Genomic DNA, 18,580 nt, shown 5'->3' on the forward strand with positions numbered 1-18,580 from the left:
GATTTTTATAATACAAAGTAGACATTAGAAAGATGAATTTTCCCAAGAGGTATTGATCCTACTACTGGTTATAGTTGTTTATCTCACTTTATAGCCCACTATATGTCACTTAAATCTCTATCTCTGGTTATACTGAAAACAGACTGACTAAAGGAATGTTGAATACTCTCGGTCACAAACTTAAAATTCAGAAGAAGCTAACATACAGCAGAGAAAAAAAATAAAGCTTTTATTGTTTAGTTTTCCCGGTAGGTCAAATTGTTCTCTTTTGTTTGATATCACTGTGCCTGCCCACTGTACTTTAACAGGAAAACAGGCTCATTTAGACAGCCAGCAATCAAGGTATGTTTGATATAAAGGTAATTACATATGACATTCCTTTGTCATTGTACAATTTCTTTATTATTCTGAGATTTAATTTTAAGTGGATGGAGCTATTGCTAGAATTACAATGTGTGATTTGCAAAGGGAAATGATGAGCTTTAGAATGTATTCTATAAGAATGTTGCACATATAAGCTTTTTATCATAGCTGATACTCTTCAGTATGATCTATATGATACTGAAAAGTTAATTCCATTTTTAAAAATTATTGAAGTCTCAGAGTTATTATCTTTTCAGCAGTTTCTTTCTTTGTAATAACTTTTGTAACAATTTATTAATTCCTCTGACACTTGTAAGAATTGTCCCAGCACTTACTTAATCTCTGATTTTTGGTTAAGATATTGGTTATGGTTCTCTTAGGCTGTCAGTCTTGGCCTAGTAAAAAAAAGAGCAGTCATGAGAAGCTTATATTAAAGTTAAATTTCAATCTGGTGCATATTTACCTATCAAAAATAATTATTGACCACTTTTTCCATAATGAAGACCATACATATAACATTTTATCATTGGCTATTTTATTACATAATAAAATACAATACACAAAATACAATAATGGAATCCTATGAACTAAGTTCTAAATTTAAAATTCTTATTAGACAACAATTCTTTGCATAAAATGAATCATTGGCTTACTCTACCTTCTCTTCCGGAAGCAGCTGGGCAAGAGTTGGGTTTTTAACGGAAGTAAAAGTGTCCGTCATGCTGGGTTTTGGTGTCGTTGTAGGTATGAGAACTCCTGCACTCTCATGCCTAAAGTTTATTACTTCGTTTTGTAAATATGGTACTCCTGCTTCAGCTGGCTAGAGAGAATGAGAATTAAAATAGGTTCAAGTCCAAGTCAAAACTGGAGAGAACATAAAGTGACAGGTTGAGATACAGAGCAAGTATCTGTTCAAGAAACAAGAGGCTTTATTTTTCTAATCCATAAGCTAAGCTTAGAGTAGTAACAAATACGTTTTTACCAATGTGGTTGTCTTTTAATACTTGCTTTTTTTAGTGCCAGTATGGGACCCGGCGTTGTCTTTTAACTATCGCTAGAGGCTGGCTCTTTACCATTGGAGCTGAATCTCCACTTCTAGATTTTTGGTGGTTAGTCAGAGAAACTCATCTTTTTTTTGCCAGGACTGGCTTCAAATTGTGAATCCTCGGATCTCAGTCTCTTATTATAGGTGTAAGCCACTAACACTCAGCTAATATATTCTTTTAAACAGAGATGTCAAGAAAAGGTATTATTAGGAATTGCTTAACAACTACCTGATGAATTGAATGTTATGAATTTAAAAAATTTTTTTTTGCCAGTCCTCAGGCTTGAATTCAGGGCCTGCCCCTGGGCTTTCTCAAGGCTAGTGCTCTACCACTTGAGCCACAGCATCACTTCTGGCTTGTTTTTGTATGTATGTGGTACTGAGGAATCAAACCCAGGGCTTCATCCAGGCTAGGCAAGCACTCTACCACTAGACCATGTTTCTGGCCCTGTTAGGAATCTCAAGTAGCAAAAACAAAACAAAACAACAACAACAACAAAAAACCCAAAACAAAAAACAAACAAAATAAATAAACTAACAACAACAACAACAAAAACCACAGAAGAAAGAAGCAATAGTTGGTGGAAGGATCAGGAAGGTTGCATTTAAATGAACACCAGGGAAGGAGCCGTACATTCACAAGTTGTTGATTTTCAGCTGCTAGCTAAGTGTTGTGAAGAACCTTACCATCCCAGCAGTTTCAGGACCTGTGCCCAAGAAGGTGTCAAAAGATAATTGCTGTTGCCCTTCTAGTATACCCTGAAAGAATAGGAAGTTTAGAAAAGGGTAAATTAAATGTTAAACATTCATGAATGTCTTAGATTCTTTTGTTTTCTTTCTTTTTTTTTTTGTTTTCTTTTCTTTCTTTTTTATTTTTGCCAGTCCTGCGCTTGAAATCAGGGCCTGAATGATGTCCTTGAGCTTTCTCAAGGCTAGAGCTCTACCACTTGAACCAGGGCACCACTTCTGGCTCTTTCTGTGTATGTGGTACTAAGGAATAGAATCCAGGGTTTCATGCATACTGGCAAAGGCAAGCACTCTACCACTAGGCCACACTCCTGGCACTTAGATCATTTTCTTTTAAGCTGGAACAAGAGTTTGGACTTGAGAGAAAAGCAAAGATCTGGATGCAGCTGTGCTTCGGTTCTGGAAGCATTTGTTCTAGTTCTGGCAGTTCCCGCAGTTCTGAAATCATGCTAGTTCTTTATGTTTTCCAGTTCAGCATAAATAATCCTACCCAACTCTGACCTAAGGGAAAATTGTCATGGCACCTGATAAAGTTAGATAAACAAGCCAACTTTATAATCTCATAGAGCATGGACACGGTGTAAGTCCCAAAACATATCGAGTGCTCTGACATCCTGGCTAATATTGGTCGTTGTTCACTAATTAGAGCATTTATCTGGCCTCATTATATTTCCTTCATGGTAAGAATTCCTATGATATTTAGATATTTGATCATGTTCATAGTATATCTACTATGTCTGTGAACTCCTTCCCCACTATGCTAACACAAGCCCAAACCCTGTAAAAACCATTCTAATATCTTTACAGAGACCCTTGTGGGGGTTTTTTGTTGTTATGTTGATATATCAAACTTTGTTCAACTGAAGTTGTTGTTTTGGTGGTCTTTGAAAGATACTCATGGACTTAATGCACAATTATGCAGGTAATTTCAAAAGAATTAAAAAAATAGAAATTATTTACTCACAGGTTCAACTTGCTGAGGAATGTATCCAAATGGGGTATAGAATGGTATCTGTCAGATATTTTTGAAAAAAAAAGTGTTACCTTTACCCAAGGTTTTGTCATATATTTGTAAAAAAAAGATTTCTTAAATGTAAATGTCTTTTGTATGAGTCAAGTGCTTTTATAAAAAGTTTATATAGTTTAGTTGGTCAAAAACTATCATTAAATTACCAAGATTCCTTCTAGTACAATTTTCTGACCACCTGAATTTATACTGGAGTTCTTCAAAACCTACTTTAGATTTATAAAATTCAATGTATCAATATCTAATTGTACCTAAGGTCTAGTGATCAAAGGTATCTTTTATGAGGATGGCTATATTACTTTTATTAATAAGTACATGTATATACAAAGATGGATATTGGGATATTAATATTCAGAAGTTATTTAGCTTTGGCTTTGATTCTATTAGTGTCCATTCAATACCTTATTCACTTAAAATCCAGTCTGGGATTATTATAAGTCTATGTCAGTGATATTTAGGAGAAAGCATTACATCCTCATATTTCTGCCAATTCAAATTATTTCATATTAGTACTAATTATAGTCAGTTACTGTTTTCTCTTAGAAATAACATAATTTACTTTCAGATGGAAGTAGTCAGATGAAAATTAAGCTACTCTAGTACCTGTTCCTCAAATTGTTGCTGTCCTGTTTGTTGGGGTGATTGTGTGACTACTTGTTGAGCTTGGTCCCAAGGCAGGATCATGTAAGCTGGATAGTACTGAAGCATCTATTTGTTAATAAAGAAATACACGTTATTTAATTAGCAATGTAATAGTCATGCTTTTTTCTCCAATGTCAATATTATTTTGAAAGTGTTTTCTGTATAGAAGCTTTACATTATGAAATATGAACAGAAGAATGGATAAACAGACTTTCTCAAACTTTACAAGCATCCTATATTCCCCATGGTATTGGACATTTTTGAATGATTATTTTGTTAAGCAATTTAGGAAACATGAGATTCAAATAAGTAAACAATGCATTTAAAATATTTTGGATACTTTATAAATTAATTTGCAAGTACCAAAGAAGATGGTATGTATAGCATTATATATATTTTAAAGCAGGATAGGTGTAATAAATAAAATTATTTTTCAAATTCCTAAAAACAATTTCCATTTTATTAAAGGAAATCATATGCTTTTGTTTAAATGTGCTGGTTTGGGGGCTTAAATTCAGGGCCTGGTTGCTGTCCAAAGAGCTTCTTTTGCTCAAGGTAGTACTCTACCATGTGGGCCATTGATCACTACTTCTGGCTTTTTCTGAGTAGTAAGGCTTTGAACCATGATCCTCAGATCTCAGCCTCCTGAGTAGCTAGGATTATAGGCATAAGCCAACACTACTTGGCTCATATCCATTTTAGAATACTGGCAAATCCCATAAATTAGACAACATAATTGCCATCACCTAGTTTAGCATGGACTGGTATTATCATGAGTCTTGTCTATTTCTATACGTGTTTGTAGAAAATGAAGATCATAGTACATAAGTACTGTATTGAATGGTGTCTTATTTCTTTGTATCATTAAGTGACTGCATTAGCCTTAAGAATTAAAAAATAACAAAACAACCATGTTTCCAGAAGGAATATATTTTCTACAGGGACTCTTAATCCTCCTTAGTAGTCAGAAGTGCCTATTGAGCATTTTAGAAGTATATTTGTCATCTAATTTCAGGGTTTTGATCTACTAGGGTGAGTGTAGCGTTCATGTTTTTGTAACCTTGAAAATCACCACCAGAGGATTTGATGTAAATCCAGGTGCACAGCTAATGGCTTAGTGGTGAAAAAAAGGGTGGGACCTACTGCTTCATTAGGATTAGGAATTAAATCTTAATTAAGACTCTTTCCTGATTCTTAAAGTGAAGCATTTTTCCTTGTCACATAATGCTTTAAGTACTTAATGGTATAGAATGAGATAATGTCTAAAAGCAAGTTTTGCTTTGTAATGGCAGTGTGGTTGAAACAAAATTACATAATTATAGAAGAGTTAAGAGGTAGAACATTATTTTTATGAAAAGATTAATACTAAACTATTGAACAATATAATTTGTCCATAGCCCTCTTTGTGTGAATTCAGGATATTATGAAATTGATTATCTGGAACTGATGAGGATTTTCCTGTTTATTTAATAATCCAAGTTGTTTACACCTACTTTTAAAGTAATTCTCCTATGTAATGGACATCATCACTATTCAACTATAATATGGGTAAAATTAAAAATAACACATTCAAGAAGCTAGGAATGTTTTATAACTGCCAAATAATGTGGTCAAGAGTGTCTTGTTTTGATATCTGCTCACATATTATCAGTATTCATATATCATCAGTTTAGTGCCTATGAGTTTTTATAGTCCCACCATATGAGACCTAGCACTGTTATCCACTGACAAAATTTAAGATTGTATGTCAGCCCATGGTATTTCTTTTTAGTTGTTTCCCAATGACAACCCTCAAGATGCACACATGTTATCTAGAATATCAGTGAACATTTTGCTTGCAATATGGCAATACCCTGGAAATCCAAAAGCGCTTGATACTCTACTCATCTACCTTCCCTTAGGGCCTAAGTGGGTATTACGTCAACAGACTGATGCCAGCCCAACAATGGTTGTACGTAGAGAGTAATGAGTGCTACATAGTTATTGAGAGGTCCACAGTGGTAGAGTTAAAAGAAGCATTCTGTAAAGAAAGTATATATATTCACATGAATTATCTTCATTTACCTGTGTTTGTTCTTGAGGCATTTTAAAGGAAATTACATAGGGTGTCATCTGCCAAAAAAAAATCATACAAGAATTTTATACTTAAATTTATGTAAAATTCCCAAACTGCTTTTCAAAGACCTAAGACATGTAACTTTATCATTTGCATTAGTAAATATCCATAAAGAGGGCATCTATTACATTAAGTATCATTGATGAAACTTATTAGACAAAGGTATCCTGAATAACTGGTCCAAAATTAATATTAATCCTTTGGATTCTAGAAGAGCTAATTTGAATAGTATTTTTCATGTTAAAAGCCAGAAAATAGGGGACGGGAGTTTGGCTTAATGGTAGAGTGCTTGCCTAGCATGCACAAAGTCCCAGGTTCAATTCCTCTGTATCACATACATAGAAAAAAGCCAGAAGTGGTGCTGTGGCTCAAGTGGTAGAGCTCTAGCCTTCAGAAAACCCAAGGACAGTGCTCAGGCCCTGAGCCCAAGCCCAGGAATGGCAAAACAAAAACAGAAAATAGGCAAAAGTATTTTCCTACACCTATTATAGTTACATATTAGAGAAAAAGGGAAGGATTGCTCTTGTCATATATCAAAGCTGATTCCTAGTCATTGTTACATTCAATGTCCAGTTCCCTGCCTCTCAGACCGCAGATGGAAGAGACTTACATGACTGGGGCCCTGTTGGGTGTGCGGTGGTGTTTGAGGCTGTGAGGGGTCGAGCTGGCCAGCCTGGGCTCCTCGGGAAACACTCACTTGTCTTGAGAAAGGAATCTGGTTTGGAAAGAGTCCTGCAAAGCCATCTAGAATTGACAGTGGGAATTGAGGGCGTCCTGAAATTGGAGCCTGCTGCTGCTGAGATAGAATTCCTGGGAAGGGAGGAATCCAGGAATTAAATGGACCCTGGGAGGAAACAAAAGAAAGAAGGAATTTCTCTTCATGCTACACATGATTTAAATCAGTCCCAAGAGACAAAAAAAAAAAAAAAAAAAAACAGACAAGAATCCAAAACAATTTGTTAGTGCTTCCTTATAAACAAAACAAAACAAAACAAAACATAAAGGACAGTATTCCCGATTTGTTATGAGCCCTAGATGGTGCTAATTCCCTAAAGGCATGAAAAATATGGAACAGAAGGATAGTGAGAAAAGAGCACAGTTTCTGCCCTTGCTAGGCTGCTCTCAAATTTTATTTTTGTCTTTCCCACACCTCACCACGTCACTGGATATAGTTTTGTGTGAAATAGTTAATTTAATGATCTCGTTTTGTGGGAAATAGTGGCTAGCAAAGCCTAGTTCTTAACAAGAAAAAGTTTGATTACAGTTTTAACTCAATCTTCAAATAAATCATCATTAGTGTCTGTATGACAAATTTATAATGTTGAAACCTAAGATTAAAGGAATAGTGTCAGGATATAACTTGTTACAAGAACTGCCATAAATATTAGGCAACTGGATTATTTTCTTGAGCTGATTATAGAGGTGGAGATACCTGCAGCTGTAGTGGTAGAAGTTGACCATTATTAAGGTTCAGAAGTAACTGCAAGAGGAAAGATAGTATGGAAATAAGATTATTACACAGGTTAAAATGATTAAGAACACAGTGCAAAACAAATAGAGCATACGTCAGTGATGACTGATCTATTCCCTATAATCCTTTCCCATTATGCTTATTAAATCCCAAAGATTAGAATTTACAGTTGAAAGCAGGTTAGGATTTAGCAATATCACCCCTGCTGTGTATGTGATTGCATGATTTTACTCTGACTATTGGTATAGTCATTTTATATTTCTATATAGTGATATACATCTCTATTAGATATTGCAAAACAAATATAGATGTTGTCCCTGGCTTTATAGAACTTACAATTAAATAAGGGGATGGGGGAAATGATGTCTTAGAAGTTGTACAGAGCAAAATGAAGCACAGAATTGGTTTGGACTTATGATAAGATATAGGCTAAATCAGGGGAAGGCTTTTACCTCTTCCTACTGTATTTTTGTTTAAAAGTAGGTTAGATTGGTTTAATTATTTAAACTAACCTCATGGCTGTTGCTGGCAGACAGAAGACGCTGTGGATTAAGCTAAAAAGAATAAAGAAAGGATTTGGTCAGCGAATGGGTGATGACAGGTTTTCACAATGAAATGAAGAGTATCAGGAAGTCACGTACCGGAGCTGACAGTGTAGCTCCCAGGAGTCCGAGAAGAATTAGGGCTTTCATTGTAGATAATATACCTAGACAATAAGATGTGATGCTCAGCTTTAAAAAAAAGATTCTCTACTTCAAAAAAATCACAAGATACAGGATAACAATAATTAGGCAGGTTTGTCAATGGGAGCTAATGAGGAAACATTTCCAGCATTTATATCCTAAGACTTCAGTATACTTACGAATAATTGTAACAGAACTCTCTTTTTCTCTCAGAGAAGCTGTCTAGCAGTTTATAGAATCCAAAACTGTTTGTTTGACCAAAAGCTCATCTATTGGAATCTGATGTCATGGAAAGATGTAGAGAATAAGATGGGCTAACCCCTGAACCCTGCAGACAATGGAATGTCTGTGATTGGGGTCAGCTAACTGGGTTCTTATTATTAAAATCACTTTAGTATCTGCATTGAAAAAGTACTAGCATAAAGATCTAAAAATAGATCATTTGTGCCTAAAGCCTAATGATATTAATGTCTAGTATATGTAATAAGAAAGACAATATTTTTGGAGTATAGAAACATGGATTAGAAGAGTAATATAGAGTATCCCATAGAAATGTATTCTCAATATGCAAAAGTTTTTTTCCATATTTCCTCATAGGCCTTACATACACATTTTGGGTGGCCTTGGTTGTCTATCTTGCAGTTTATCAAGTTGTTTCTTAAAATTATGAAAGCAAGTATTTGATATCTTACCTTATTCCTAGGCCTAGAAATCTAGAATCATGAAAGATCTGTGTTCTTTCTCTCTCAAATGGTACTCAGAACTTCTCTTAAAATTTAAAACCCATCTTTAGAAAAAAAAGGACCAATCATTTTTCAAAGGGAGCAGTGATTCAGTGGGTTTCAGACAATGACTTAACTAATCACCCCTTTCCTAATCATCTGAACCATTAGGGTTTCTACACTTTTAGTAATGTCAAATTATCCCCTGAGACATGTTTTCTTGTAACCACTTCTGGCTCCTCCTTGATTATGACTAACTCTTCTGGTATACTTTTATTATATTCCTTTTATCTTCCTTAAGGTAGATACTCTTAATTATGGAAATATTTATTAAATTCAAGGGTAAAGAGCCATCATTTTTATTTTGTGAGTAAAATATAGACTTTAAGAGGCATAGGTATGAAAAAATCAAAACTTTGAATAAGATTCTTCAATGTATCAACACTGAGAAAATATGAGCTAGTTTTATTTAAGTTTGATCTTGAAAACACATGAACTCTCATTTCCTATGAAACAGAATCTTTTAAAAATCATTTTCCTTTTTTTTTTCTTTTGCCAGTCCTGGGCCTTGAACTCAGAGCCTGAGCACTGTCCTTGGGGTTTTTCCTCAAGGCTAGCCTTCTACCACTTGAGCCACAGCATCACTTCTGGCTTTTTTCTACGTATGTGGTACCGAGTAATTGAACCCTGGTCTTTGTGCATGCTAGGCAAGCACTCTACCACTAGGCCAAACTCCCAGCCCTAGTTTCCTTTTTTGAAGAGATTTCACTAGTTTAAAAAAACATAAATTTATTGTTATTATAAAGATGATATACAGACAGGTTACAGTTACGTAAGTCAGGTAAACAGTACATTTCTTTTTGAACAATGTCACCCCTTTGCTCACTCTTTCCTAGGATTTTCCTCCTGCCCCCATCCAGAAGTTGTATATTGCATAACATTGATATTATTCTACATAATTAGGCTACCTTTAGTTGTTCAAGAGTTAATTATGTAGAAAAGTTGTTGCTCTTCTAAAATTTTGTCTTAGTAAGTAGAAACATATAATTTGTATGCTTATTAATACTCAATAATATCAGTTATGAGGTTGTTTAGTCAAAAGTTGTTTAGTCTCAAATCCCACAAGATTCTAGGTGATTGTGGATCAAACCTGTAATCCTAACTATTCAGGAGGCTGTTATCTGGAAGATCATACTTGAAGCCAGTCTGGGCAGAAAAATCTGTGAGACTCTTATCTCCAAAATAACTATCAAAAAGTTGGGCTGGTGGGATGGCTCAAGTGTTAGGTCACCAGCGGAACAATAAGAGTTCAATCCTAATATCAGGTAAATAAAACAAAAAAAACAACAGCAAAGCCACACAATGACTCAAGCAGTAATTACAATGATATACCTTTTCCTTACAAAGGAGGTTTAGGAAATTTGTTGCTTTAGGTTATCTAGTTAGACTATCAAAGACATTGATGGCAGTTTTTACTAAATCTTCATGGTAAACTGAGGGTTTCCTGTAAAGTGCAACAAATGAGGTAAAAGGATTAAACTAGGTAAAAGTTTTACTTTATTGCTATTATACAGGTAATGTAGGTAAAAGGTTTTACATTTATTACGCACACCAGGGTGTGTGTAAGCAGCTAACTACAGCACTGAGCCCCACAATTGTCTCATTAAACAGGTCAGAAACTGTTACAGTGCTAGAATGCAGCAAATTAAAAATTATATTTATGTTCTATTTCATCTAGCTACAGATTCCTAAAATCTGGTAGTAATTGTGAGGTTTATGCCATTAAATTTTTTCAACAATTGAATATTTAAAAGAAGAATTGTTGAAACTCCGTTTGTACAATAGTAAATGTAGAAAAGAAAAGCTTTTGCTTTAATTTGTGATAGTTTCCAAGATTTCATGTTATTATAGGAAAATTGTATCTGGGTAACAAGAAGTAACAAGGGTCTCTAATTTTTCTAAATCACATTGTAATGAAGATTGTTATAAATATCTCATTCAATTCTATTGAGCATACTAATTTCTTTCCTCATGTCATTTACCTACTAGAAATTGAATTCTGTGAAACAAGTGGTTTATTTCATTCAAGGACGGAAAGAGATCTCAAAGATCTAAAACAATATCAGTCTATACAGATTAAGGCTCAGGGAAACACAATGAGGAAATCCTGGAAAAAAGTTGTTAATATAACTTTGTTCTTTTGTTTTACTTCAGTTGCTAGAATTAGACAAACCTTCATTCAAGCAGAAGTACAAAAACACATTATAATGCCAAGTGCATATGACTATTGGATTATATATCTATGCCCTGTGCCAATAACATACATGATAAATGGTTTATATTAGTCTTCTCAAAATGTTATCTTTGCGTTTTTTTCCCTTCAAACATCAATCAAGTGACTTATAAAGTACCATCGCGTTCTATAGGCCATAAAACTGAGTTTTAATTTCAGCAATGCTTATAATAAAAATAATTTTCTGTGTTTGAACTATAATCGACAGGAACTTGAGAGACAATCTTTTGAAAACAAAGGGTACAATGACTTTATTAGTTTATTTATACAACAAATAGTCTAGGTACAACTTCTATAGTCTGTGTTTTTGTGAGTCAAACTTGGTGTTAGTAATAATAGATATGGTTCCAGCCTCCTTTTTGTCAAGAAGTACGAGAATTGTGGTTGAAATTCAAGTCTTTTGATTCTTAATCAAGCGCAGTTGGTAGGGCACATAGATATCTAACATGATAAACAACAGATAAAAATAATAAGAAGAAAAAGGTAAAAGTGAGTTATAAAGTTTAATTTTCAGTAGTGTGTTTTAGCAATAGTGTTGTGAGAGCAAATAGCTCTTTTTTCCATATATTTTTATTGTAATTAATAGAAGGGTTACATGATATTTGCCAGATAGAAGGTGCATTAATTCACATACATTGATATCCTTTCACATGTCTTGGTCCCCATTTCCCTCCCCCCCATCTTGTTTTCCCCCGTTCCCAATCCAATTTCAGATAACCAAATACAAATATATCCGATATATCAGGTAACAAAGTGAGATAGTGTAACAATATGAGATAACCAAGGGACAGCAAAAGAGATGAGAGATAACAGTACCTTAAGGACAACAATCATTCATTATACGGCTTTTGTTTCTATATCCTAGAGGTCCTTTCATTTAGCGTCATACTATATGGCCTTATGTATCAAGGTTTTCCATCGTTCTGCAGTCTTCAAGAGACACATCTTACCCAAAAAAAACACACATTTTTTGAAAGTGAGAGGTTGGAATAAACTCTATCAAGCTAACGGACCCCATAAACAGGCTGGAGTTGCCATCCTCATATCAGATAAAATAGACTTCAAACTAAAATTAGTGAGAAAAGACAAAGAAGGTTACTACATACTACTAAAGGGATCTTTCCTCCAGGAGGACAGAACCATCCTAAATATCTACACACCGAATCCTGGAGCTCTGAACTTCATCAAGCAAACTTTACTTTCACTGAAACCATACATAGATCGAAACACAGTGATTGCTGGTGACTTTAACACACCACTCTCACCTATGGCAGATCAACAAGGCAAAAACTCAACAGAGAAACCTTAGAATTGAACAACTATATAGACCAACTAGATCTAACAGACATCTGCAGATTATTCCACCCAGCAACAACACAATATATGTTTTTTTTTTTCAGCAGCACACGGAACATTTTCCAAAATAGACCACATTTTTGGCCATAAAACAAACCTGGGCAGATTCAGAAACACTGAAATCATTCCCTGCACTCTCTCAGACCACAAGGGCATCAAATTGGAACTGAACACCCGTCTCCACCAACGAAAACCCTGTAACTCATGGAGACTGAACAACACATTGTTGAATCACCAATGGGTCATCGAAGAGATCAAACAGTTTATGAAATCAAACAGTTTATGAAATTTAGCAAATAGCTCTTTTACCAAAAGATCCATGATATTTCATAGTAGTTGAAATGGAGCAGTACCTAGCTAAGCTTGGGCCTAAGATTATAAACTATGTGTCGATTCCTGAAATGTACTAAGGAGAAAACTCAGTGGAAGACACATTTTCCCAAATTCTGCTCCTCCTGAGCATATATCTGCTACCTTTCTTTTCTTTTCTTTTTTTCTGTTTCTTTTTCTTTCTTTTTTTTCTTCTTTTGTCAGCCCTGGGCTTGAGCTCAGGGACTCAGCATTGTCCTTGAGTTTTCTCAAGGCTAGAGCTCTACCACTTGTGCCACAGTACCAGCTGTGGCCAGCTTTTTTTCTATGTATGTAGTACTAAGAAATCATGCTAGGCATGCTAGGCAAATACTCTACCACTAGCCCAAACTCCCTGCTATATTTCTTGGGAAATCATTTCTTTTATTCCCTGGCCAGAAATGATTTCCACCTCTACTCAACCTCTTTAGTATGCATGTTGTCATTAAAAAAATGAATTCCAGACTCCTGTGTTTCCTTTGGGGCCTATAATTTGTTTGCCCCCATTGTGTTTCTGTGTTGCAACCATCCTGAAAACCAAACAAAACTATAAATTATTTTATTTTAATCCAAATTCTCTTGTCTTGTAACTTGAGAGTGGTGTTATGAAGGATGCCAGTGACATTTGGTCAGTTGCTGGCATTTTTCTCCTCACATCACCCAGCCAAAATCATGCTTTGGTCATAGGACTCCGTCATGAGAGGTCTTTTTTAAGCAGAGAAGGAATCCTATGCCTTAGTTCTTCCTCAGAATTGTGGTGAATTTTTATGACATTTGTTGTACTAGAAACTGTTTAATATAAGCTGTGGTATTTTTATTATTTTACTAAAAGTTATATTTTGTCTTTATTTTTGCCCAACTTACTTTTCTTTCTCTCTCTTCTTTCTTTTTTCTTCCACTCTCTCTTTCTTTCTCTTCTTTCTTTCTGTCTCTCCATCCCCTTCTTTTTCCCCTTCTTCCTTTATCTGTTGTAACTCCACCTACTTTCTTCTTCTTTCTAACTTGATTTACAGACTCAAATTATGTGCCTCTTGGTTACTTTCCATTTTCCTTGTTCTCACTTCTCTTCTCGGTTACTAATCCCCAAACATGTTTTCTTTCTAAGAATTTTATATCTGGTATTCCTGTACCAGAAACGCTATGTCTCCCATTACTCAGAAACTGGCATTTCTGGTCACTTGGCTCACTATTTAGTTATCACCGCACAAAAGACATTATCACCTTATACCAAAGGCATTTCCCAGGTTATCTAGGTTAGAGCAATCACTTTGCTCATATTACCATTTTAATTCTCTACAAAGCCCATGCCACTTATTTAGAACTGGATATTTATTTGCTTACTCTTTGGCTTACTATTGTGTTCTTTTTAGTGATAGTAACAGTTATGTTTTCATATTTTTCTTCCACCTCTAGAACATAACTTCATCACAGATGAATCCTTGCTTTAGTTACTTGATCTTTATAAGCATTTGGGAAGTATCTTAAGTTTCATTACACTATAGGGAAAACTTAAGCAGAGAGGTTTAATAAGTTGCCAAAGAGAGCATAGTTCTTTAGCAATCTGAATAGCATAGCTCAGAATTGAACACAGTCTTGTTTCCAAAGTAATTTTTTCATACTATATTCTAGGATTTTACATCAGTTTTAGACAATTTTCCATGCCCTTTAAGATGTATTATATATAAAACCCACAGCTCTCTTGATTAAAATTTCTTTCTTAGCTTTCATTGAAGATCCCTGGATCTCTTGAATGAAATATCCCTGACAAATAATCTGTTTAAATATCTCCTAACTTCTGAATTTTATGAACCTCATCTTATATCATTAAATAATTTTCTAAGATACTAAAATAAATATTTATTTCTGCTTAAGAGATTCTCTCAGGAGGAAATAAATCCAAGACCATTCCATGTTGCACTAATTCATTTAGTACCTTCAGCTGAAAGTATCCAACATGAAGTTCACCTAATTAATAGTGTCTATTGTTCAGTTCACATTGTAATAGAAGAAATTTGATTTTCTTTATTCTTTCTCCAAGAAGTTGTTCCATTTGTAGAGACAAAGACTATGCCACAGAAGCCAAGGACTCAGGTCGGCCTTTAAAAATGTAGAAAAAAACCTGTGAAAGCATTAATATTTTAATTTTGTAAGTATCTATTATATTGTATATCTTATCTTCACTAGCCACATTTATTTTTAGCTTGTAAGAACATCTGATTTCTTTATTAATTGAATAAGCATTTCCTCTGATACATTTTGTCATTTTCAAAAGCTTAAGTTTTTGTAAATCAAATGCATTAGAGGTATTATCAAGTTTCAAAATGTAGGCCCTTTTGTGCAAGAACACACATTTTCTCATCATTTTTCTGCTCTTCCACATTTAGATATTCCTCTCTATATGCAATTACTTTACATTCCCGTAAAGCATCATCATACATCTTTTTCTAAATGACAATATAAATGTAGTAATGCATTGATCATTTAACTTCTGGATTGTGACAATGAACATTTCTATAGATCAGTAGAATTGTACTAATTTTCCCATAACCTTAAATCTTAGATATTGATATTCTCATTTCACAGGTGAGAAACATATGCCTTATTCAGACTAAAAAGTTTTCCCAGAGTGATATTATGAAGTACAGTGGGTGAATATGAACTGAACTCTAAGTTAAAAATCCTCTGTCAACAAGCAATATACTGAAGCATATTCAATTTTGAAGGTTTTTCATCTCATACTTTATATTTTCAAATACTTGTACATTGAAAAATATTTTGCATAGTGACTCATATGATGGCTCACTATGCAAAATGGATCTGACAGAGCCATGGCTCATGAATCTAACAGATCCATTTTTCTCTCTTGTAGTATCTATTCAAAGAAGTAGAGTCATTCACACTTTGAGAATTTGTTAATAAAACATTCTCAATTATGAAGTCTACGATGTCCTGGAAGTTACCATTTTTCTTGGGCTATTATTCATAAAAATATTAAAAATAGTGAGTTGTGATAAATCAACTGGAAGTGCTAACTAAAAGTGTGGCTAGGGTCTAACCCACAAGGTATGAAAGGATGAAAAAGCATTAGTAATTAAGATTCACGTAATTTCTATAGAAGAGGTAAAAATTCTATAAATAAACATTATGTAATCATTTGCGAGATGTCTGAGGATAGATTAAGTGTCTGAGTCCTCATTTTGAATAAATGTTAGGTTGGGTTGAAATGACTCTCTTAAAAACCAAGATGAAATGAAATGGCTTACAGAAAATAATTAGAGGCAGCACTGTTGGTCTGTTTGATTGCAAGGACACTGGGGGAAGCTGATGACTTGTGTGCTTTCACCAGCAATTACTCATCATCATTTCCATGGAGCCACAACATTTACTGAGCATTCATGCTAATTATTTCTCAACTAAAGTATGCTCTTTGAGTTTTCTTGTTAAAATAACCATTTGTACTTACTTGCTTAGGGCCTTTCTATCAAATTCAAAGCTTGGGATATTACTGACAATTGAAATAGATTAAAAAAGTATATTTTAAGAGACTTTTTTTAATAAAAAAAAAACAACTGTAATATTTCCCTCAATTTATATTTGTAAGTGTAGAATTGGATGGCAGGAATAAATTTCCTTATGGTGTATTTCACAGTTAAGCCCAAGAACTGACTCAAAGAATAGATGAGGCTTCAGATAATTCTTTTTAGTACAAATGAATATAGTTGAGTCCAAAATTCATAAAGAATAATTGTCACAATCTGGCATGGAGTTAAATTAGGAGGATGTACATGTACATTTAGAAGGATACCCTTGAGCAGTCTTATGACAGTTTTCTTGTAATGCTGGAAAGGCTTGATGGGAGAATCAGGAAACATAATGCATTGTTCTTTTCTTTCAAATGTGAAAAACATTACAGAATGCAAAGACATTTTCTACACAGTGATACATATGGATGTGGATGGAATGATCATGAGTGTTCTGTAGATGTGACCCCCCCAAACAGAACCAGGATCAGAGTAGAAAATACACTGAAAAAATTAAAAGCTCTTTAGTAAATGGCACTTCACTAAATATCACATGCTGCAAACTCCAAATAAGGGATAAAGCTTGAGGGTTCATAACTTGTAAATGGTATTAGAATAAGGACATTGTTTGACATCTCTTAGTGGACTCCATAATATGGTGATTCAATAAGACACCCACTTCCTTTAAGCATGAATTTGATACATCATAACATTGTGAGTTCATCACATATTTGTTGTATGGATGGTATACTGATAACATAGATTCATAGCCTTAGGTTTGAATCTTAGTTCAGTTGTTTAACTAGTCATATCACTTTGGTCATACTAAATTCATCACTTCTGTACTCTTCCCTGTGAGATTGGGCACATTAAATACTTAGACTAAGGTTATCTAAGGAAAATAAGTGCCAGTAAATGAGAAGATGCATTTCTCAGCATAGTAATGATTCTAATGAAGCCAGGGGAAACTTCTCACATGTTGAATTTTTCTAGAGGAAAAATCTACATGGGGAAGAAGGAAGTATGAAAGAAACATTTTAAATGGATTCATATGTTTGTGACCTTTTCCTCCAATTTAAAATCATCACTCTGAAGTTTAAAGGTACCTATGTATTAGTTTAATTGGCCAGGCCCTAGTGACTCATGTTTGTATCATTCTAGCTACTTAGAGACTGAAATCTGAAGATTGTGATTGGAAACTAACACATGTAGGAAAGTTCAAGACACTTATCTTTATACCACCAACCCCCCCCCCCAAAAACATGCTGAAAGTTGCTGTGGCTCAAGTGGTAGAGCCCTAACTTATTTAGCTTAATTAGTATAGAAAAGAAATGTTACATATATGCCTATCTTTCTGCTGTCTCATGTTTTACTTCAAATCTTCCTGATTTAGGATATGGTTAATTGTTTTAAATCCTGATATTCCCATTAAATTGAAGGTAACTCTATTTAACCCAAAACATTTCTCAAATATTAGCAAGGATCCAGAAATACCACACTGAGAACTTGCAATCCAATGCCTTTGATTTATACATGAGCATATGAGTGTGATGCTTTGGCTATGGATAAAAGACAGCGAGGACGTAGGGAATTAGGGAAGAGACCCAATGATAAAACTTCACAATATGGCGAACCCCTGACCTAGTATCCAAGAAAGAGAGAGAGAGAAAGAAGGATTTTAGTAGGCAGAAATACATGGAAAGGAAACTCCAACCCAATACAAATAATTGTGGCTTGAGATAACTTTGTTACTAATTCAAGATAATTGGAATAAAGGATCCCTGTGCTAAATTGATGAGATGAGGTAGATAGGTGAAGACATCACATCACAAAGGATTAGATACACGTGATTGAATTTGATCCTGTTGGAAGCTGATATCTCTTAATTAAGCAAGGAAATACGTGTCACCCATTAGTAATGTCTACTAAATACCTCCATTCCTCCTCATAGGCACATATTAAGTTCTAGTTTCTAAGCCTTGAACTTAGTTATTTGCTTTGACCAATTAAATATGAAGGAGAAATAGCATGTGCAAATTCTGGCCAGAAGATTTGAGATAATGCACCACATTATTTTTGCTGTGGCCTCTGGCACTATGCCTAATGACAGTGTTTCATTAACCTGGATTCCCTCAACAAGAACAGAGTAGAGCCTTCAAATTCTTCTTTAGTGAAAGTGTAGTGTAAGGAATAAATAAATTTATGGTTACAACACATTAAGCCTTCTTTATTATTAGGGCCAGAGT

At 34.5% G+C, this 18,580-nt stretch overlaps 1 protein-coding gene across 1 annotated transcript; it reads right to left on the bottom strand.

The window, feature by feature from the left end:
* Positions 1–704: 704 nt before the first annotated feature.
* On the bottom strand, positions 705–14,924 carry Odam (odontogenic, ameloblast associated). Its single transcript, XM_090344043.1, has 11 exons — positions 14,747–14,924; positions 8,053–8,117; positions 7,924–7,965; positions 7,373–7,420; positions 6,551–6,784; positions 5,889–5,936; positions 3,786–3,890; positions 3,120–3,167; positions 2,096–2,167; positions 1,022–1,183; positions 705–758 (listed from the first exon to the last, which is right to left on the bottom strand). The coding sequence occupies exons 2-11, from the start codon at positions 8,101–8,103 to the stop codon at positions 729–731; spliced, it is 840 nt and encodes a 279-aa protein (XP_090200169.1). The 5' UTR covers positions 8,104–8,117; positions 14,747–14,924; the 3' UTR covers positions 705–728.
* Positions 14,925–18,580: the final 3,656 nt, after the last annotated feature.

Source organism: Megascapheus bottae, chromosome 13 (assembly GCF_031878675.1).
Source record: "Megascapheus bottae isolate mThoBot1 chromosome 13, mThoBot2.hap1, whole genome shotgun sequence".
Lineage (NCBI taxonomy): Eukaryota > Metazoa > Chordata > Mammalia > Rodentia > Geomyidae > Megascapheus > Megascapheus bottae.